Genomic DNA, 20014 nt, shown 5'->3' with positions numbered 1-20014 from the left:
ATAAACACTATTTTTAGGATTCAACACAATAAAATAGTACCCCTCTGCCACATTAAACCTAAATATTAATTATTCAATATGCTGGGTTTTTAAATATCTGGATACTGGGAATTTGGGATAGACATATGTAGGTAGAATAAGGGATGCCACATAATCATACATTTATAGGTAATTAAATAAAAATTGGCCGCCTTAGATGGCTGGGCCATGTAGTAGGTGTATACACAGGATGGACGAGTCACGCATGACACAGAAATACTCGGGAAGCTGGAAGGCAAACAATGACCTTAGGCATCCTAAATTGGAGGCAAGCGGTTTTGGACAGATCTGAATGAAGGTAGATGCCGGAAAAAGCCAATACCCACATAGGGTTGTAGCGCCAGGAAGAAGAAGAGGAAATGGAAATGTAAGTACTGGAATAATTGAGTCACCTAGTGATTCTAAAGGCATTAATCTATGTAAATAAAAATAGTTGACTATCAAAAGTCACTTTAAACCATGTAAAATCGTTGACAAAGTTGGCTGTGTCATAACTAACATTTTTCAATGAATAATCTGAGTTCTGTCATCAATGCCTTTCTAACCAATCAAAGAGCTTTATTTTTCATAGTGTGCTGTGTGTCTGCAGCCGTAGGAATATTATATATATTTAAAACAAATGTAAATTGACTCACTCGCTCATTAATATTTAAGGGAGTTCAATACTTTTATTCTAATTACAAAAAGAGTGCTCTGGTGTTTTTTTGCGATGATCTCTAAACTCGATTTTTGGAAAATGTGAGTTATAACTCTAGGCAACTCAATTATTATAAGTAATTATTATAAAGTCGGTAGATTACCCGTTAAAAAATTTATTGACGTTTTTCATTTATTGGACCGATAATAATTCTACTTTAAATGTAGTCGGAATACAGAGTGCAGAAAGTTTGGTCTGACATCGATTAGCGAAAATAATAAATGAAAGCTCGAGCGGTAATGCAGTTAACTGCATTTTCATTTGTTTAAAGAAACAAATGAGTCATGCTTTCACTTTATTATTATCATTTATTTTGAAACAAATGAGTAATTTTTTCACTTGTTCCATTTGATTCATTATGCGTCAATGACATTACTTTATATGCTGTTTGTTAGCGAATTTAAAAGCGGGCGATTTAGCTACTGCGATTGTGATGATGACACACAAAACTTTCTATTCGCTGAGAAGCCACAAGCCAGCGACTATTTTGACAGAACGTAGTTCGTTTTTTTATCGGGAGGTCACTACTACGCTCTACTGCGCAGACGCAGTAGGCCCACTCGCCGGCGTGTAGCGTGTAAAGTTGACCAGCTTTCAACTTTTCTCCGTAGATTGTTTACAATCTGCTTGTTAACTTGTTCGATGATGACACTGGGCGACTTTACAGGCAGATTGTAAATTCGCCAACAAGCAGCTCGTAAAGTAGCTCAATGTCATTGACGCTTTAAACATGAATAATTTTAAATAGTTAGTAGTAACTAAGAACACTACACTTTGTGTTAGAGCAAAGATATCTCGCAAGGCTATTCTATTTGCATATTCATTGAAAATAAAATTATCTCTTATATTATTATTACCTATAGAAATTCTTGGATGTGATCGCGAAGAAGACAAACTTGACAATTGAGTGCGTGAAGAAGAGGACCGTTATGGTGTTGGCGGTCAGCTCGTTGATGTCCACCGCCTGCATCGCCATGTTGGCGACGATACCTCCGAACTGAACCACGGCCAGGATAAGATGCATACAGGAGTACAACTTGCGGAACAGTACCGACAAGGCACCATTTTCTGTTTCAAAATACATAATATATGGATAAATTCAAAGGTGTTTTTCGTCAGCTTGATAAATGGCAAAGTCCTCGAGGTAATGCATACTAATTTAGCATTTTAGATGTATAAATAATGAAGTTCCACTAGTTAGGTATTTCAACGTAAGGTATTTTTTAGTGTTGCGCTAATATAAAAATGTAGTAATTGTGCCGCAGAGGTGGACACGAGCTTTTATATTTTTTTTTTTACGAAAACAGTTTATTCCATGTAGACAATTATAATAAATACCCTTTTCTGTCGGGGCATCGGCTTTTCGATCCAATAATCGTTAATTGAAAATTTGAAATTTTGATACACCATTATCACAAACTAAGATTATATGAGGTAATATTAGGTTGGGGTAGGTTAGGAGTAGAGTAGGGGTAGGTTAAAAAGAAAGTTGTAAAATCTCATGTCCATTTCTGCGGCAAAAATGCATATTATCATTAGTGATTTAAATCGGTAAATATTTTATTTAACCTTCCCTTTACAATGCATATTTATTCCGTCACCTGTCACCTTAAATGAACGTTGGAAATTGATAATATTACAGTAGTAAGTAAAAGGGAAATGAATATGTTGGCAACATAAATAAATCTAATAAGGTTTCATCATCATTATTTGCTGTTTATTTTATCTATAAAGTGATCAAAACGCATCAAAACTTAACTATAATCACACGAGTATTTCTATACATTCGTACAGCCTACAAAGTCATAATATCTCATAATTGAGTATGTCTTTGTCACATATACTTTTAGATATTTATTTATTTATTTAAGAATACAAAACATTGTGGACATAACAAATCTAAATTCAAGACGTATACAACATGAGATTTACATTATAAGTCAAACATTACCCTCACAAGAGAGAAGAGAATATATAAAAAGAAATATATATATATATAATAACAATAATAATAACAAAAAAAAATAAAATCAAAACATACTTAAGTACAATTTAATACAGAAAAATATAATTTTTGACAATTTTATACAGAAAAATACAGTTTCAAAAACAAAATGCAAAGTACATCACTGAAAATGTCTATGTCTTTAGGGAGCGCATTTACTAGTCTTGCACCCCTAGTTAATGGTGCCTGATAGGCTTGACACGAGGAAACGGTTTCAAACCAGAATAAATCATGGCTGCGACCACGTAGGTAATTGACAGGCGCATGGAAATTCAAATTCATTAGGACACCAGGATTGGAAATCATCCCTCGCGATAACAGGCAAAAGTGTTTCAACAGCAGAAGAGACCGACGAGATTCAAGAGAGTGAAAAGTAAGCATGCCTTGTAGAAAGAAAGGCAGTCGGAAAATAATCATCTGACGAATTATCGAAATGAAAATAGTTAAATGTTTAAAATAAAGACATCGAAGAAATTTCTTCTGGACGCGTTCTAAAATAAGCTTATAGGAAACCTCATAAGGACACCAGATAATCGACCCATATTCAAGAATGCTACGCACTAATGAGACGTAGAGTGTACGTAATACATTAAGATTCTTGAATGGTTTGGATTGTCGCATGATGAATCCTAGAAGCTTACTCGCACGTAGAGCCGTGGAAGTAATATGCGAGTGAAAGGATAATGAAGAATCAAAAATTATCCCAAGATTTTTCGCCTCAGATTGACGTTTTAAAGAATTTTTTGACATAATATAATTATATTTAATCGGGGTTCTTGACCTAGAAAAAGTAATACAAAAGCATTTGTCAGTATTAAATTCTAATTTATTCTTTTTTGACCAACTTTCAATTGAACAGAGATTTCGCTGTAACATGCAACAGTCCAACTCATTGCGAATTGGTGGATATAATTTCAAATCATCCGCAAAAAGTAAAAATTCTACTCCATCCATGGCTTAAACTATATCATTGACAAATATGAGGAACATAATTGGTCCAAGATTTGATCCTTGGAGAACACCTGAAAGAGTTTGAAAGACTTCAGATGCACATCCAGCGTACTCGACTTATTGACAACGATGAGAAAAATAAGATTTTAAAAAATTTACAAAATTAATAGATCCGCCTACTGCACTCAGTTTAGTTAAAAGAATATCATGATCAACTCGATCGAAAGCCTTTCACATATCCGTATAAATTGCATCAGCTTGACAAAGATCGTCTAGTGAACGAGATATGTATTCAGTGTACTCCATGAGGTTGGTAACCGTTGATCGAGTAGATCGAAAACCATGTTGAGCGTCAGTCAGCTGACCATCCACATGTTTATATAATATATATTTATGTAAAATGGACTCAAATAGTTTGACCGGTGCAGAGAGAACAGCCACTGGTCGGAAGTTAGTTATTTCAGATACCGAGCCATTTTTATACACCGGTCGTATACGAGTTAAGCTCCAACATTCAGGGAAGGTAGATTTACTTGAAGATAAATTAAAAACATACAACAAAGGATCGCTTAAAAGTTTTTTGCATCCTTTCAATAGCCATGGAGGAATGCCATCTGGACCTACTGAGGATTTAAGATATAGTCTAGAGAAAGCATATTTCATATTTGACTCATCCAGAGGACCAATATTTAGTATGGGCCAAGAAGACGAAAAGTATTCAGGTTGAGGTTGAAGTTTTGGTGGAATCGTTGAATAAACTGACCTAAAATATTCAGCAAAACCGTCAGCGATGGATTTATAGCCATTCAATACACTACCCCTAAAAGACATAGACGATAGCTGTGCAGAAGAGTTACGTAAGCTCCTAACATACGTCCAAAAAGTTTTCGGGTCTGAGGTTAAATTTAAAGAAATTTTCTCTTTTTTTTCTTCTGCGTATATCGGAGAAAGCACAATAATCATTCAGGCACTTCGTGCGCTTCCATCATTTATGACAGATGGCTTTCAAGTCAATGGATTTAATAATGCTATGAGTGAACCATTTAGGGTAGCTGCGCGAAGTACCCGAAGACTTCTTAATGGGAAAAAACTTGGAAAATACACTATAAATATTTACATAGAAAACATCAATAATTGCACTATTAATATCATTGGTACTATATAAAGAATTCCAATCAATCGTCGCCTTTGAAGAAATTCCATTTATTAAAAAAGAAGGCTTCCGAGCTAACAGAATCGAAATTATTTATGTAATAATATATAATTATATAATTATATAAACGAAATAATATATAATAATATATATATATTATGATAATTGATTGGCAACTCAACTAATAGAGCAGGGTGGTAAGCGTCTTCCTGAACAAGGGGATCAACGCAAGCATTCACCTGTGCATTACAATCTGCATCCGCCAAGACCAAGTCCAATATGCGTGATTTCACATTTTTAATTTGAGAAAACTGTTTAAAGTGCATACAGCTCAGAAAGTGGGCAAATTCCAAATCAACATTGGCAGATGCCGAATAAAGATTGAAGTCACCGATGATTGCAATTGGGCCGCCAATAGACAAATTTTCAAAATATGAGAAAAACATATTATAAGTATTACACGATGATCGAGGCGGAAAATAAACACAGCTAATAATAAAAGGAGACCCATTACACAGCAATTTGACAATAATTACATCGATATCAGTAAATATATGGTCAATCATAGATACACTATCTACCCGATCAGAGCGAACGGCAATTAACACACCGCCACCCCTTTCACCAACTGAACGATCACAACGAAATACAATATATTATCTACTGTCGAAAAGTTCACCATCACAAATTGAGTCATTGAGCCAGGTTTCAGTCAAGCATATGACAGAAATGTCACTTGCCAAGAGAGTATTACGCATCTCGATTGTCTTCGTCCTGAGACCACGAACGTTCTGATAATAAACGTCAATGTATTTAGGTGACCGTCACGAGCTTTTGATCGTAGTATAAGGAGAAACTGTCTTATTCCAACGCCATTCATTGACTATCGAGTCAACCGGCCAAATTTCAGGAACAAGAAAATGGCCAATAGAGGACTCTGGAACTGTTATCCTTGAATGAAGAATATTTATTCTTTGTATTTAGTTTAACTACTTCAAATTTTACATCACCTACACTCTCCTTCACATACTCAGTTAGGCCGCTTACTATACTGTCTGGGTGTAATGACCAAATGTGTAGACTTCTGCGTTTTTCAACGCCAGAACTTTGGAACCAGGTTTGAAGCCACAAATTTTTTTGAAGGCAGAAGTTTGCAGGCTAGGTCGCTTAGATTCGTTTCCAGTGGATAAATTATGATGCGTCATTGGGCTCCTTTTTTTACCGTTGACCATTCGCCAATGCTTGTAGATGGTGACTGAATATACATTCTTGTGTTCGTAATGGAATGCGACGTTCTATTTTTAAGGTGCATTTACAATTCATGAAAGGTAAATGAAATCTGATATCTATCAATTACATATTATATTTACTGGATAATGCCATCGATTTTGATAATAATAACATTTTAGTTAGTTGTAATTAGGGATTCCAATCCCGGGATCCCGAACTATTTTCAATACCTATGAATCCCGGGATTGGTAAACATAATCCCGAAACTTTCGGGATTGAGTTTTTTATCAATTTTTTTGGAAAATAAGATAAAAACTTTTAATAACATACAAATACATTAGAAATAAACTGAGTTTGAATGAAGTTTGATTTATTACCCATGTGTTGCCAATTCATTTTATTTTTTCACATAAATTAATAAAAATGAGAAAGATTGAAAAAAAACAATGCTGCGCACTTTCAACAAAGTGATTCCACCATGTTTTTTAATGCATTTGTCATTTATTTTATTTTAATTGAACTTGTATTTGTTATCTTTTCATAAATAAATAAAACTGTTTTACTTTCACATTATTATTTATAAATATTACAATATTATTTACTCCATTAAACCTATGTGTTTCCAAGATTGAACGTACATAGTTTGACAATAAATGTTTTAAATAGTATAAATTTTACTAAATTTATTTTTGACCGATTTTATCAACGTTATTTGTATCTATCGGAATTTTATATTAACCATTGAACAAAATGCTAATCCCGGGATCGTCAAATCGTAATCCTGAAATTACGGGATCAAGATTTTAGCTCGGGATTGGATTCATTAGTTGTAGTATTGATGATTCTAGAAATAGCCAAAACATGAAGATCAGAAAATGCGTATTAATAATTGAAATATGTGCAGTTTATTGGGGTGGGTAACGTAAGGTGGCATTGCAGTTAAATAAACATTTTTAGATCATTGTTTTGTACATACCGGCATAATAATTGAAGAGGAAGAAACCGAATGCCTTCATCATCGTGATGTTGGGCATCAGGTCGGCCACAAGGCCGTGGACCTTAAATTTGTTCATCATCTGAAACAATAGTTAGATAGTAATCAGGGTTAAATATAATAATTATAAACAAGGTTGGAGTATCAACCCTTTGGATAGAGTTTGAACACTGGTAGATAAAAGTTACTTTAGGAAGGAGGTAGGCTATGGGGCATAGATAGGTACTTTATCAGTCATACTTAAAGGAGGACTAAAGAAAAAAAAATATTATCTTATTACTACTTACTGATGAAAAAGTACAAACTAATATTAATGTAGGCTAATAAAATATGTGAAGTTGTTTTATTTTAATTTAACTTTTCAATATAGCCAAAATTAAATATTTTTAATTAACTATTTCATTTATTCAACGAATAATTCACAAGATTTAAGAATCTACCATTCTAATTATTGAACAAACATTACATACATAATAGAACGAACATACAATAGAACATACATCTCAGAAGCGTTTTTCATAATTATGTATGTTCAATAATCAGATAGTATCGGTAGATTCTTAAATCTTGTGAATTATTCGTTGAATAAAAGAAATAGTTAATTAAAAATTATTAGCAAGTTCAAGTAAGTTACATCATAAAAATATTGGTGAAAGCCGTGACGTCAGTTAGTAATTAAAGTATTAGGTACCTACTTTGATTTAATAAACAAAAACCGATTGCCAAAGTAGCTTGATTTCGAAGAGCGCTGATGAGCAGGTATTAAAAAGGCCAATAATTAAAATTTGTCACTATTAGTACGTCGCCTTCTAGCATAGAGGATAATGCGCGGACGGGGCGTAAACCCAGAGATGCAGGGTTAGATTCCCTGCCGGGGTGGCTTACTTTTTTTCAAAAAAGATTTTTTTTATTGGTTATAATATATTCTCTCAGAAGCGTTTTTCAAAATTATGTATGTTTAACTGCGTGAAATTTCACAAATCGTTAAACGCCATTTCACTGTGTATCGACTATTCAACGGATAGCGAAAAACAAACAAAGACATCGCGCACTGAAAGCTGTGCATGAGACTAATGACGTATGCATCCAATCCATCAATCAATCCAATTAATGAAATGAACGATTATAAACTTAACTGCAAAAGAATAAAACCCAATAGTTTAGTTATGGTATATTACTTTTATATAAAGCCATACAGTAATAATAGCATGACATAAAATAATCAACTGTGCCATGGCGATGATAGCAAATGATATAATTATGTACATATCTTTAATGTTCGGGAAAAACTACATACTTGAGATGATTGCTGCACTTAACAGAGGAAAAATATGAAACTTGCTGTTTGAGATAATTAATTGCTCATAATTTTCATTTTAAAGTGTTTTAATTAATCAATACGTACGTACCTAAATAAAAACATTAAAAAGAAAAATACGATTAACAGCCAAACTACGTTTATCAAGGTTTCTTTAAGGGCGGACGTGCTCTGCGTGGGTCAAAATGGAGCTTTTTTCTATTTTCAAAGCATGATCCTGGACATACCTTAAACGTTGTAGATAATCTATTTATATAATTTTGAAGCCTTATTATCCTTTATATTTATTTTAAACATTTGATGACTGCATAAAGTATTTTTATTACATAAAATAGTATTCTATTAAACCTCTCGCTCTAATGTTTTAGAATATAGTCATATTTCAGTACATAACTGTGCAGTGGTGTTAAGATTTTTTACATTTATTAATTTTTAAACGCATTTATAAAATCAACGAGATAATTTTAGTAAAATATTTACGATAAAAAATTATATTGATAATCTCTGTGATCCCAAATTTGATAGGAATTAGGCATTTTATTATTCAAAAAATGGGCAAAATTAACACATTTGAAGATAATTCTAAAGATATTCATTATAAGATATGTTTTTGGCTATTCAAGTGTGATAAACATCCAACGAAAAATGATTGCTTTATAATAATTATTGACCTAAGAATAAGGTAGCGTTTTTTTCAAATACGCCATTTCTTTTGGCATTCCCCAGTGGTTAAGCTACAACATACGGCCGTAGCCATAAATTTGACAAACAAAAATTGAAGTAGGGAGTAAGATCATATTAACACGCGTGTTTGAACATGTACCATTTAAAAAAAAAAGATTTTTTTTCGGTTAGGTTTCGGTTAGGTTAAGCTCAGAAAAACACTGTCTAATTATTGTCATGTAGGTTTTTTTGGAAGTATTTTTATTACAATTTAATATTTTTTATTTATTCATTTAATAAAACAAAACTGTGGACATAACAAATCAAAATTCAGGACGTCCACGACATGAGATTTATATTATAACAAATATTACTCTCATAAGAGAGAAGAAAAAATATAAATAATAATTTTATACAATAAAATAAAGTTTCAAAAACAAAATGCAAAGTACGCATTTACTAGCCTTGCACCCCTCGCTAATTTTGCCTGGTAGACTTGACTCGAGGAATCAGTTCTGACCAAGAATAAGACATGGTAGGTATAGTATAGATCACGTAGATAATTGACAGGCGCATATAATTTTTTTTTTTTAGGTCTCCAGAATTAAAAACCATCCCTCGTGATAGCAGGCAAAAATGTGTCAAGAACGGAAGTGATCTACGAGATTCAATAGAGTGAAAAGTGAGTATGCCTTTTAGAAAAGCAGTCGGAAAGTAATGGTTTGACGAATTATTATTAAAATGAAAACAGTTATATGCCTTAAAATAAATACATTAAAGAAATTTCTTATGGGCGCGCTCTAAAATAAACTTGTAGGAAACTTCATAAGGACTCCAGATAATAGATTCATATTCAAGAATAGGTACTACGCACTAACAAGACGTAGAGTGTACGTATGACATTTGGATTTCTTTAATGGTTTGATGAATGAAACATATACTTAATAATTATTAAAATGATTAGTTCCTTCTTGAAGCGTTTAAAAACGATTTTTAAGCCGCAAAGTCAGCTGATGTTAATATAGGACTCCGAATAAATGAAAGTAAAACAAATATATATTATGATAGCTGTTTTCTGCAGTGCATTGGTGATTGATAATAGCATTCTTAATAATATGTTTGTGGTAATGCTTTTGAAACTATTGAGTTATTTTGAAATACCTCAGCAATATATATAGTGGAACAAAATATCGGTAGGTATTTAATGGAACTCAAAACCACAACCATGAAATCCGGGCGTGGTGATTTACCACTTAACTTTCTATATACATGCTCATTGATTGCGGAAACTGCAATGACACGTCTTACCATTATGTGGAATGATCAAGGAATTTTAATTGATACAAAAATAATGCTTGTGCAAACAATGGTGTTCTCAATATTTTTGTACGGTGTCAATTTATGAAGGTTGAGGGCAAAGGAGCAGAGGGCGTTTGATGCCTTTAAAATTTAGTTTTGCTGCTGTATAATTTGTATTTCTTTAACAGAACAAAGGACGAACCAGTTATTTACCTAGAGACTCCAGCTAAAGGAACGGTTTGAAATGCATTATATAGTTTTTTTGCAACGATTATTCAACATAGACTTGATAACTTGGAGAAACTAATAGTTGTAGATTAAGCAAAGAAGGACCATTGGCGTGGTAGAATGGCCAAGTGAATGAATTTACTTTGAAGGAATTTCACTCTGCCCTGAGAGAAATAGAAGATCGTGAGAAGTAGAGTTTTAGTTACTGAAAATATGACTGCATTTCAAAGTGTTCATGATCGTCAGCCATGAAGAAGTGACTAAGAAGAGAGACAATTATTAATAATGACGAAATTTTTGATTAATTTGTTTTTGAGGCAAATGGCCCCCACATCTTGAAGCGGCCTTCTTACCTATCGCTAGGGCTAAAGGCAGTGGGACTTTTTACATAATCGTTTTCTAAACGTTGTTTCAGGAAAAATTAAGGGTGTTTGGTGTATTTTTAATGATTTTTTTATACAGTTGAAAAAATTCATTTGAATTATGGAGTTGTCGAATATAGACAAACAGTGATCAAAATATTGCATCACACAACTTTCTTTCGACCATGTCCGATCTTAATAATAGAATCATAATGGGCCTCCACAGAGTGGAGGTTTGTATTGACAGATTTTGTTTTTACAAGGAATGGATGTCAGCCACTTGCTCAACCTATTAGGTCCATACTCTGACTCATACACAGATTGAAAAAAAAACAATATGTATACTTGCTAGACCTAGGATTCGAACCTGGGACCCACGACGCAATTGGCCAACGCTTAAGCCGCCCGGCAATCGTGGATGTGTGAAACAAATAGACTTTTAAAAATTTTAAGACTGAAAATAAAATAGCGCCACATGCGACTTTTTTGTCAATGTTTGTGATGTGTGTGTTTATCTCACTTATCAGATCGACCCACCACACCACTTCCCCCCCCCCCTTGTGGGGGCCATGCTGAGACGTATTATAGACTTTGATTATGTACTACATTTATATAAAATAAAATACTCTTGAATAAATGAATACGTATCTAAATTAATAAAAATACCTCTTTTATAAACCTCAAAATATACATTAGAAAAAGCCTACATAAAAGTTAAAATGAATCATTGGATAAAAGCACTTGCCTTTTAGGTCTATGATTTTTTTCTTATGTGTTTTCAAAATGTACTGTTTTCATTGTGGAATAAGAATCCGGATTTCTTAAATTTTCTGTGTATTAAGAATCTAATATAAATTACTAATTCAGTTTAGTAATAGGTATATAATTACATAAGAAAATAGTTGTGTTAAGTCGTATATAATATAATAATATATACTGGCAGGATTAATTTTTAAATACTACCTACTCCTCTTACCTTGATTTTTTTGTTGTTAATCCAAGAGTAAAATTAAAATTAAAACACCATTTATAAATCCCCGAAACGCACTTTTATTAATTGTATAAAATAACAAATATTTTGTTTTATAGTAAATTATAAATAAAATAATTTTCCCAGTGTTTTAAATAAAATTTAATTAGTTAAATGTACCGGCTGAAGGGCCAGATAGCATATTAAAACGTCTACACATTATGGTCCCATTTTTGAAGTGGCCTATAAAGTGAAATTGAATATTGACTAATGTCACGGCCCCATAATAACACTAACTACTAGATACGTATACTTCAAAGCGATATTTTATTGATATATGTAGATACAGGGGTGGATTAGGGTGATGAAACGTCGAGGCGAATACTGGGTAACTGCAAATTTAATAATATTTACTCAAAATTCTTATCAAATCAAATTTATTTATTTTACATATTATAATGAACATAACAAATTATTAATTCAAAGCGTTCACGACATAACATAAAATAAGTGTGAATAATTAAAAAAAAAAAAAATACCGAGAAGTGTGAGTTAATAATATAATAGGTAATAAAATAAGAAATAAAATAAGAAAAGAAATAAAATAAAATAACAAAAATAGCAAAAGTAAAAGTAGATGGAAGCACACAGAGTGAACTTTGATAGACCGATGATAGATAGATGATAGATAAACAACGTCCACCTAAATTCACTCTCACGTAAGTGGAATATATCAATATCCGAAGCGATTTCATTAAACATGGTTACTGCCCTCCCAATTGACATTACTAATGGACATAGTCTACACATTATTATTTTTAACGAATTTTTACACAGCTCACTGTAGCAGAATAATATGCGAATAAATGTAGGAATAATTAATAATAACAGATCACCTCATATGAAACTATTAGCCCAGTCTCACATTGAAAATTGTCGCGACTGGGATATTAGCAGGGCTCGAAATGGACCGGAGCGCACCGGAGCGCCGTTCCGGTTCGTGAAATCGGTAAAATTATCGCTCCGTCTCGTGGGAATAATAATTTGATCGCCTGAGCTAGATAGGCCATATTAAAACAAAACATCTAATATACTTATTTTTATAAAATAGGTTCGCAAATAGGTAGCGCTCCAGTTCGTACACTTTTCCATTTCGAGCGCTGGATAATAGTCATAAATCAAAACTGAGCACAACATGCAACTTTCTTATGTGCATAAAGCAAGGCCGTGCGAGGACAGTGACGTCACACGGCAAGCCAAAATGAATGACGAAGTGCGACATTTCGGGATTATACCTGCGCTGCATGTCGGGTGAAAATAGTTGCATGTGCCTCCAGATGTTTTTTTCAAACTAAAATATTTTATTTCAGCAGTGTCTATGAAGGTACATTAAATAACGTATGTTATGTGAACAACGATGATGTCACTTTGACGTATTCGACAAGTTGCAGGTGACACGTGTTTTGATGTGAGAGCCGGCTTAGCTGGGTCGCAAATCTGAACTCGTCTAGACTGCAGCATATCGAACATGTCGATGTGACTTTGATGGTATTCACAAAACACATGTTAGCCGTCTCGCACATCAAAACTCATCTCGTCTGCAACATGTCGAATACATCGATTTAACGTCATCGTTATTTACAAAACATACGTTGCTAAATAGAGCTCAGTACATTGGTGGAATCCGACTTTTTAGTTTAAAAAAAAACTAGTGCTGCTAGCAATAAATCTCATGCGTCTCGGGCTGCGAGTCGAGGCCGCCAAAATGCATATGCAACTACGAATTGGTCATTCCTATACCAGCTCTCAGGTCGCCGCATTCCAATATATCCACGTTTCGAGAGATTACGCGCGACCGTCCCTAGGTGCATAATATGTGAGCAGTATTCATATTATGCAACATCAGAGCGACGTTCCTAGAAGGGTTGATTTATGGCTGTGCGGCAGACGAGGCGAGTTTAGATGTGAAACTTATCTTAATATATGCCCAGAGCTTGAAAGCGACATTTTAGAATGAAAAAATAGCTGGTGTCGCGGGTCAATAATTTTGGCATGCTTTTCCATCCACCACCCACCACATCTGCACCCATTATGCATATGTATACCGTAGCGTAACGAACGTAACGCGTTTTTCAAATTTGTGGTAGGAGTGTCCCAGGACCAACTTTCCAAGACCATGGTTCACGTGCAGTATGGCGAGTATGCGCAATTATTATTTTGACATAATAAAATACTATCAATTCTCAATGAGAAAAGACCTTATCGCTCGCAGTAAAATGATGATTTTTTTTTTAAACTGAGAATTTTTTCTTGGTACCTACCATGTAAGGGTTGAATCGACTTAAGAAGCTTTTCCTTTTTCAAATTCATTTTAAAATATTTCTTTTGTCAATTCTTTTCTATCCATTATTACTTGGGTCGAGGATATTTTATTTTAACAGTTTTGATTTTTATAAAGGGGGTTAATGAGAGGTGGTTGTTTTACATTGGGGGTTAATTTCAGCAAGATCAGCAAGCATCAGTTGACAGTTCTTTCAAGATGCAGAACAAACTGCCATTGGATATTGACATATTCCACCTGCGTAAGTTGAGTATTAGTGGGCATTGTTTAATAAAATAGGGTCTGCTTAGTTCATTTGGTGTACTTTCTTGAATCTAATATATATTTATATTTGTATTTACACTCTTCTACTATTCAATAACTTTTATATAATACTGTTTAAATAATATTAATCTGTTTCTAAATGTCATGTTGTGAACGTCTTGAATTAATAATTTGTAATGTTCGCTATATGTTTAAAAAAATATATATTATTGCAGAATGTAGGTACCTACTTTGGAAGAAGAAAATCTCAAAACCTGTGTTTGAAATATTTAGCAAACCACTATTTCGGCTATCTTTGCATAAAAAGATGACTGTACAACAATAATAATTTATAACAAATCAAAAGTAAAACAAAATGTATTTAATGGTTTAACTGAAACGTGATATTGGCTTTTGAAATGAAACATAATATTTGTTATTGTCTTCAATTATTATAAACCGCTAATAAATAAATTAACATGGGATATGCGACAAATATTATTCTAAACTGTAAATATATATATATTTGTGTATGAAGTGTCTAAGTATTGTAAATTTGCTACATACCATTGTTTGAATTATTTACCAACTCAACATTCACAAAATTTATTTATTTATTGATATATTATAATTTTACTCATAAATAATACTTACATAAATATAGCCTCAAATCTTAATGAATAATCATAATAATAAATTGTGTTGCATCGGCACGCGCAACTTCCGTCACACGCCAAAAGCGTTACATCGGCGTCACACGCTAAAAATACACTCTGATCTGTTTTCCCAAACGCGCCAAAAGATCAATTTGAATTTGAATTATCCTACATAGATGCGGGCTAGCCATATTGAAAACAAAGATCTTGACCATTGGAAACAACATCGGAAATGACCAGTAGACAGTACAAGAGAGAGGTGAATTAACTATGTAGATGAGTACGATAAAAATATCGGGAATCTAGGTAAGATTAGGGATATATTATAATATAATCCAATGGAGGATATTATGTGGAGGTAGGGATTGCAATACCGGATGAAAATACCACTACCGGTTTTTCAGTATTTCTTATTGAATTCCGCTATTAATACCGGTATTCGTTAAAACATAAGTACCTACTTATCGGTAAATATAGCTATTACAATCCCCTTAAAACATTATTTTATAGAAAAAACATACCTTTCTAAATTTATTATGGTGACATTAAAAATATGTATTAATCACAATATTGTGGAATTAGTGATTTTTAAAAATAATTTGAATATATTGATAATTTCAACTAAAGCCCTCAAAAAGGCTAGTTCACTAAGTGTAAATAAGCGCGGCTGCAGAAAAAGCTTCTTCAATTCAAAACTTGTACAATCATCAATAATGTTATTATAGAATAAATTGAACGTTTGTCACGGATGTTTTTTATATCGAAATAGTATCAGTAGGTTAATTTATCGAGACAATTTTATAAATGGGTATATTTAATGAATTGTGTTTTATTGTTATTTCACCTATGTTGGTTTCAGTCAATATTTTGCATTTTATTCATCAATTGAATAGGAAATACAGTATAAACTGTAATCGGGAAAAACGTAAACGAGTGTGGTTCCTAATACCAAAAATTCCATATTTGGGATTTTTAAAACCGGTGTTTCGGTATTGATAAATACTGGAATACCGGTTTTGAAATACCGGTATTGCAATCCTTATGTGGAGGTGGTCAAAGTTCCCCTAAATATGTTGTGAGAAGAAAGAAGAAGATAACTGATATTGTAATCGATACCGTCAAATATCCATGAATTCACCCCTGTATAAATAAATATCTACAACTTAAAAAAAATCTTCTAAACGCTCTATTGCCAAGTTTATTATCATATTCATAAGTATATTGTATACATCCATGACATTGGTATTATTTCGCCCGAGTTTCCGATAATATGGGTTGGGAGTTGTTCTAAGCAAACACATGGGATTTGGGTAAACGTTCTCACATATTGTGTTTTACTTAGTAAGTATTTAATGACCAATTTTACGTGGACCAATAGGAGAGGGCCGCCGACTAGGCTTCGATTTGCCGCCACTCGATTGGGTGATAAACTTTTCAACACTGCAAATTCATGGGGAAAATTGGATCAGGGGTTTTTAAAGTTATATTTTTTTTCAAACAGAAAAAAAAATCATTTTTGCTAAATGTAGTTTCATTTCAAATAATATTGTCTACTCTCAAGACGCATAGGTATAATGTTGAGTAACGTTGCATGCATATGTTACGTCGAATGTGCGAAATTGACTATTATATGAAATGGGCAAAATTTTGCCTAATTCATGTAATAGTCAAGCCCATTGCCTTATTCATAAATTAGGTAAATTATCTGGGGAGTGCGTGAATTCGCCAGTCTTAAACTGTCAACATGACAGTAGAAAAAGTAAATTTAATACGGATGGTTTTATTAGTTATAATTTGACATAATATAATATTATTATTATTAAGTTATGTTAGGTTATGTTTTGTAATTCTGAATTCAACTGAATGTCCATTTTGAGGTTAGCTAACAAGTGTCAACAAACTATCAAATCATACTATCAAACAAACAATCGACCATTGCACGATTGATACCCAAACACGAATCAAATCGCGAAAATACCTTTTAATAAAATTCTTCCGTTATCATATTATAGTTCTAGATTTTTTAGGCATAGTAAATGGATATGAACGTCATTGTAATTATTGATTGGTATATTTTTATTAGTTGCAAAAAACACCACCGGAGCGCGACCATCTATTTTGACCAATGCATGAGCATTTGACACATTTGGTTTAGTTGCAAAAAATACCACCGTAGCGCTACTATCTAATTTGCCCAATGCATGAACTAGACAGAAAAATTACTACCAAATTCACGCACTTGGCAGATATTTTGCCTAATTCATGAATAAGGCAACGGGCTTGCATTTTTCATGATTTAGGGAAAATTTTTCCCATTTCATAAAATATTCAATTTCGCACATTCGGCGTAACACATATACCAAAATAGAATAACAGTTATAAAATTACTGTTAATTAGTGACGTCATTGTAAATGTTGTTTTTCCGATAAATATTTAAATATTTTGAATTAAAATTTTATCTATCTGTCTGTCATTCATTCAGTAATGCATAAGCTGTCTCTCTCTGATGCACGCACCCGTCTTTGTTGCGCGATCGAATAAATAGAACACTCGCGTTGCATCCCTCTCATGAACGCTGTGCGCATTTACTTACTAATTTAGCAATGAATATTGTTACCATATGGCATATTATATTACTTTTCTAATGGTATAAAAATGGTTTTGCTGTTAGTCAAATATTATTATTCAGCACATCGACAAGAATGTTGAGAGGTAACACTACCACTTTGTAATTATTTTAAGTTAACTACTTAATATTATGAACTTTAAATAATTATTTGATAGTTACTTTATCAGTGGTTAACTGAAACAATTGACGCATCGCGCACACAGTGTATTTAATAAGGTACATTGGATTCTTTTTTTTTTGTATTTTCATGTACCCATCGCGCCCTATCGGCGCCAATTTGGTGCCGGCGTTACAGGATGCAGGGCATGATGAAAATAAAAAAAATTAATCATTTTTCATTTAGTATTAGAGTAAAAGTATTGTCATGTTAAAGATTTTGACATGTGGATTTAGGAAGGATGGGATGGGGATTTAGGGAATATGGGATAGGGATAGGGATGGATGGGGATATTGGATAGGGATTGAGGATGTAGGGATAAGCATGAGACTCGGGGAAATAGGATGCAGGGTCGTGGGTGGTTTGACTTATTACCTCTTAGACCTCAGTTACCTGTCCGGTTACTACACTCATTCGTTGGATGTTCCTGTATAATAATAAAGTACATAAAGATGGAATAAATATAAATATCTCGGTTTGAGCGCCACTCTATGTTGATGCATAGAGACAATTGTGATAAGGAAAATTAAATGAAAAGCAAGTAGAGAAATTTCAACAATTGTATATTAATAAATAAGATAACTTGCGGGCTACAGTGTATAAAAATGTATAATTACTTAAGTGAATCACGAGCACCTAAAGCGATACAATATTTAATTAAATAAGAACAAAAACCCAAAAGCTAATTCGAAACAAAGACTAGTTCCGGTGGACCGTAACATAAAATAACAATAAATACCAATTACAAAAAAGGCTCTCCAGCCTTTTCGCTGCCCTCGATTCCTTCCAGGACGGAATCGAGGAGTGCGTCTTCAAACGTGTAGGGACCGTGGAGTTCCTCCGATCTCCTGGCGTGGGGGGGACGTCCTTCAGATGATCATCGTCCTCGTCTCCAAAACGTCAGGAAATCGAAAGCCCTGTGCCCAGGGTCCGAGGCTCGGAACTGGCCAAGACGTCTGCCTCCTTCGAAAGGTCAAGACTGAGAGATCGACTCCCGCTTCGCCTTCGTGTAAAAAGCCCGCTATCTCTGATAGCGCCGGAAATAGTGTCACGAACTCCGTACAAACTATCCCGTGCGCAGGCGCGATTCGGTCGTACTTTTGCGTAGTGTTGACCTCGTAAAGACTTCCTTGGCTTAGTGTGTTATGTTATAAAATAACATGACAGTATTTAGATGAATTCGTTTTTCAAAAAGTTGAAATTACTTAAAAATAAATGTAGCTATCATTTTATGATGTTAGTTATATACAGTCCAATATATTTTTTAAGAAATATTTGACTTATAAAATCTATTTTAATTTAAATTTGTCAAAATAATGATCAGTTCGCTAGGTATGAGGTGTTTGAGACAGTAATAAACATAAAATGGCCCTCCATCTTCTAAATATCTTAAAGAATATTATAATTAGCTCCAGTTATATCTTCTTTTTATTATTTACTTTTATCATGGACTTTTTATCTATGTCATTTTGTATAAAAAAAAAAGGCTAAAAAAACCCAAAAAACTATATTTGACATGTTTTTTTCATTCCACTTATACACAAAGTTTACTTAAAATGTAAATACTTAATAGAAAAATTCAAAACTTATAAATATTTAAAAGATTTATTTGAATTGAATAAATAATACATGAGTTATATCAATTTTAGTAATCAGTGTGCCTTTTTAAGTGATTAGTGAATTAATTCTGTCTGCAATGGGTTAATGGCAAAAAAAATATTATTTTAACAAAATGGTAAATAGTATAATAAAATACTTACTTAATAGTTTCTGCTAGTCTTTTGTGTTTACATAATATTTAATCATTACTAAAAATTATTTTCTTTTTAAAACAACTACGACATTCAAAACTAGTTTTAGTAAAAAAATTGTTTAAAAAATTATAATATAAGTATCAGATTTTCAGGTTATTAGTCAGTCAGAGATTCAAGAGGTCCTACGGTCGCAATATATGGTTGTAAATTTAAAAATGTAATACAATTGCAATTTGTTTGATTGTTTACATCAAGTTGAACAACCTGCCTTACAGCTGGTTAAACAGATATGAAGAACTTTTTCCTTTTCATACATGTCATATT

At 33.0% G+C, this 20014-nt stretch overlaps 1 protein-coding gene across 2 annotated transcripts in view; it reads right to left on the bottom strand.

Moving 5' to 3' along the window:
- Orco (odorant receptor co-receptor) overlaps positions 1–7151 on the bottom strand; it is a 64681-nt gene extending 57530 nt beyond the window's left edge. Inside the window, exons 1-2 of one of the 2 annotated variants that reach the window (XM_085950883.1) lie at positions 7051–7151; positions 1594–1791 (exon numbers count right to left, since the gene is read on the bottom strand). In XM_085950883.1, coding sequence (XP_085807009.1) covers positions 1594–1791; positions 7051–7151 — 299 coding nt within the window. Of the gene's footprint in view, positions 1–1593; positions 1805–7050 lie in introns of both variants that reach the window. The other variant, XM_085950882.1, reaches the window with a different exon arrangement.
- Between the last annotated feature and the right edge of the window lie 12863 nt (positions 7152–20014).

This window comes from Rhyacophila brunnea, unplaced genomic scaffold, assembly GCF_057557595.1.
Source record: "Rhyacophila brunnea isolate RB1 unplaced genomic scaffold, BYU_Rbru_1.0 scaffold_23, whole genome shotgun sequence".
Classification (NCBI taxonomy): domain Eukaryota; kingdom Metazoa; phylum Arthropoda; class Insecta; order Trichoptera; family Rhyacophilidae; genus Rhyacophila; species Rhyacophila brunnea.
This window is presented reverse-complemented; position numbering and strand designations above follow the sequence as displayed.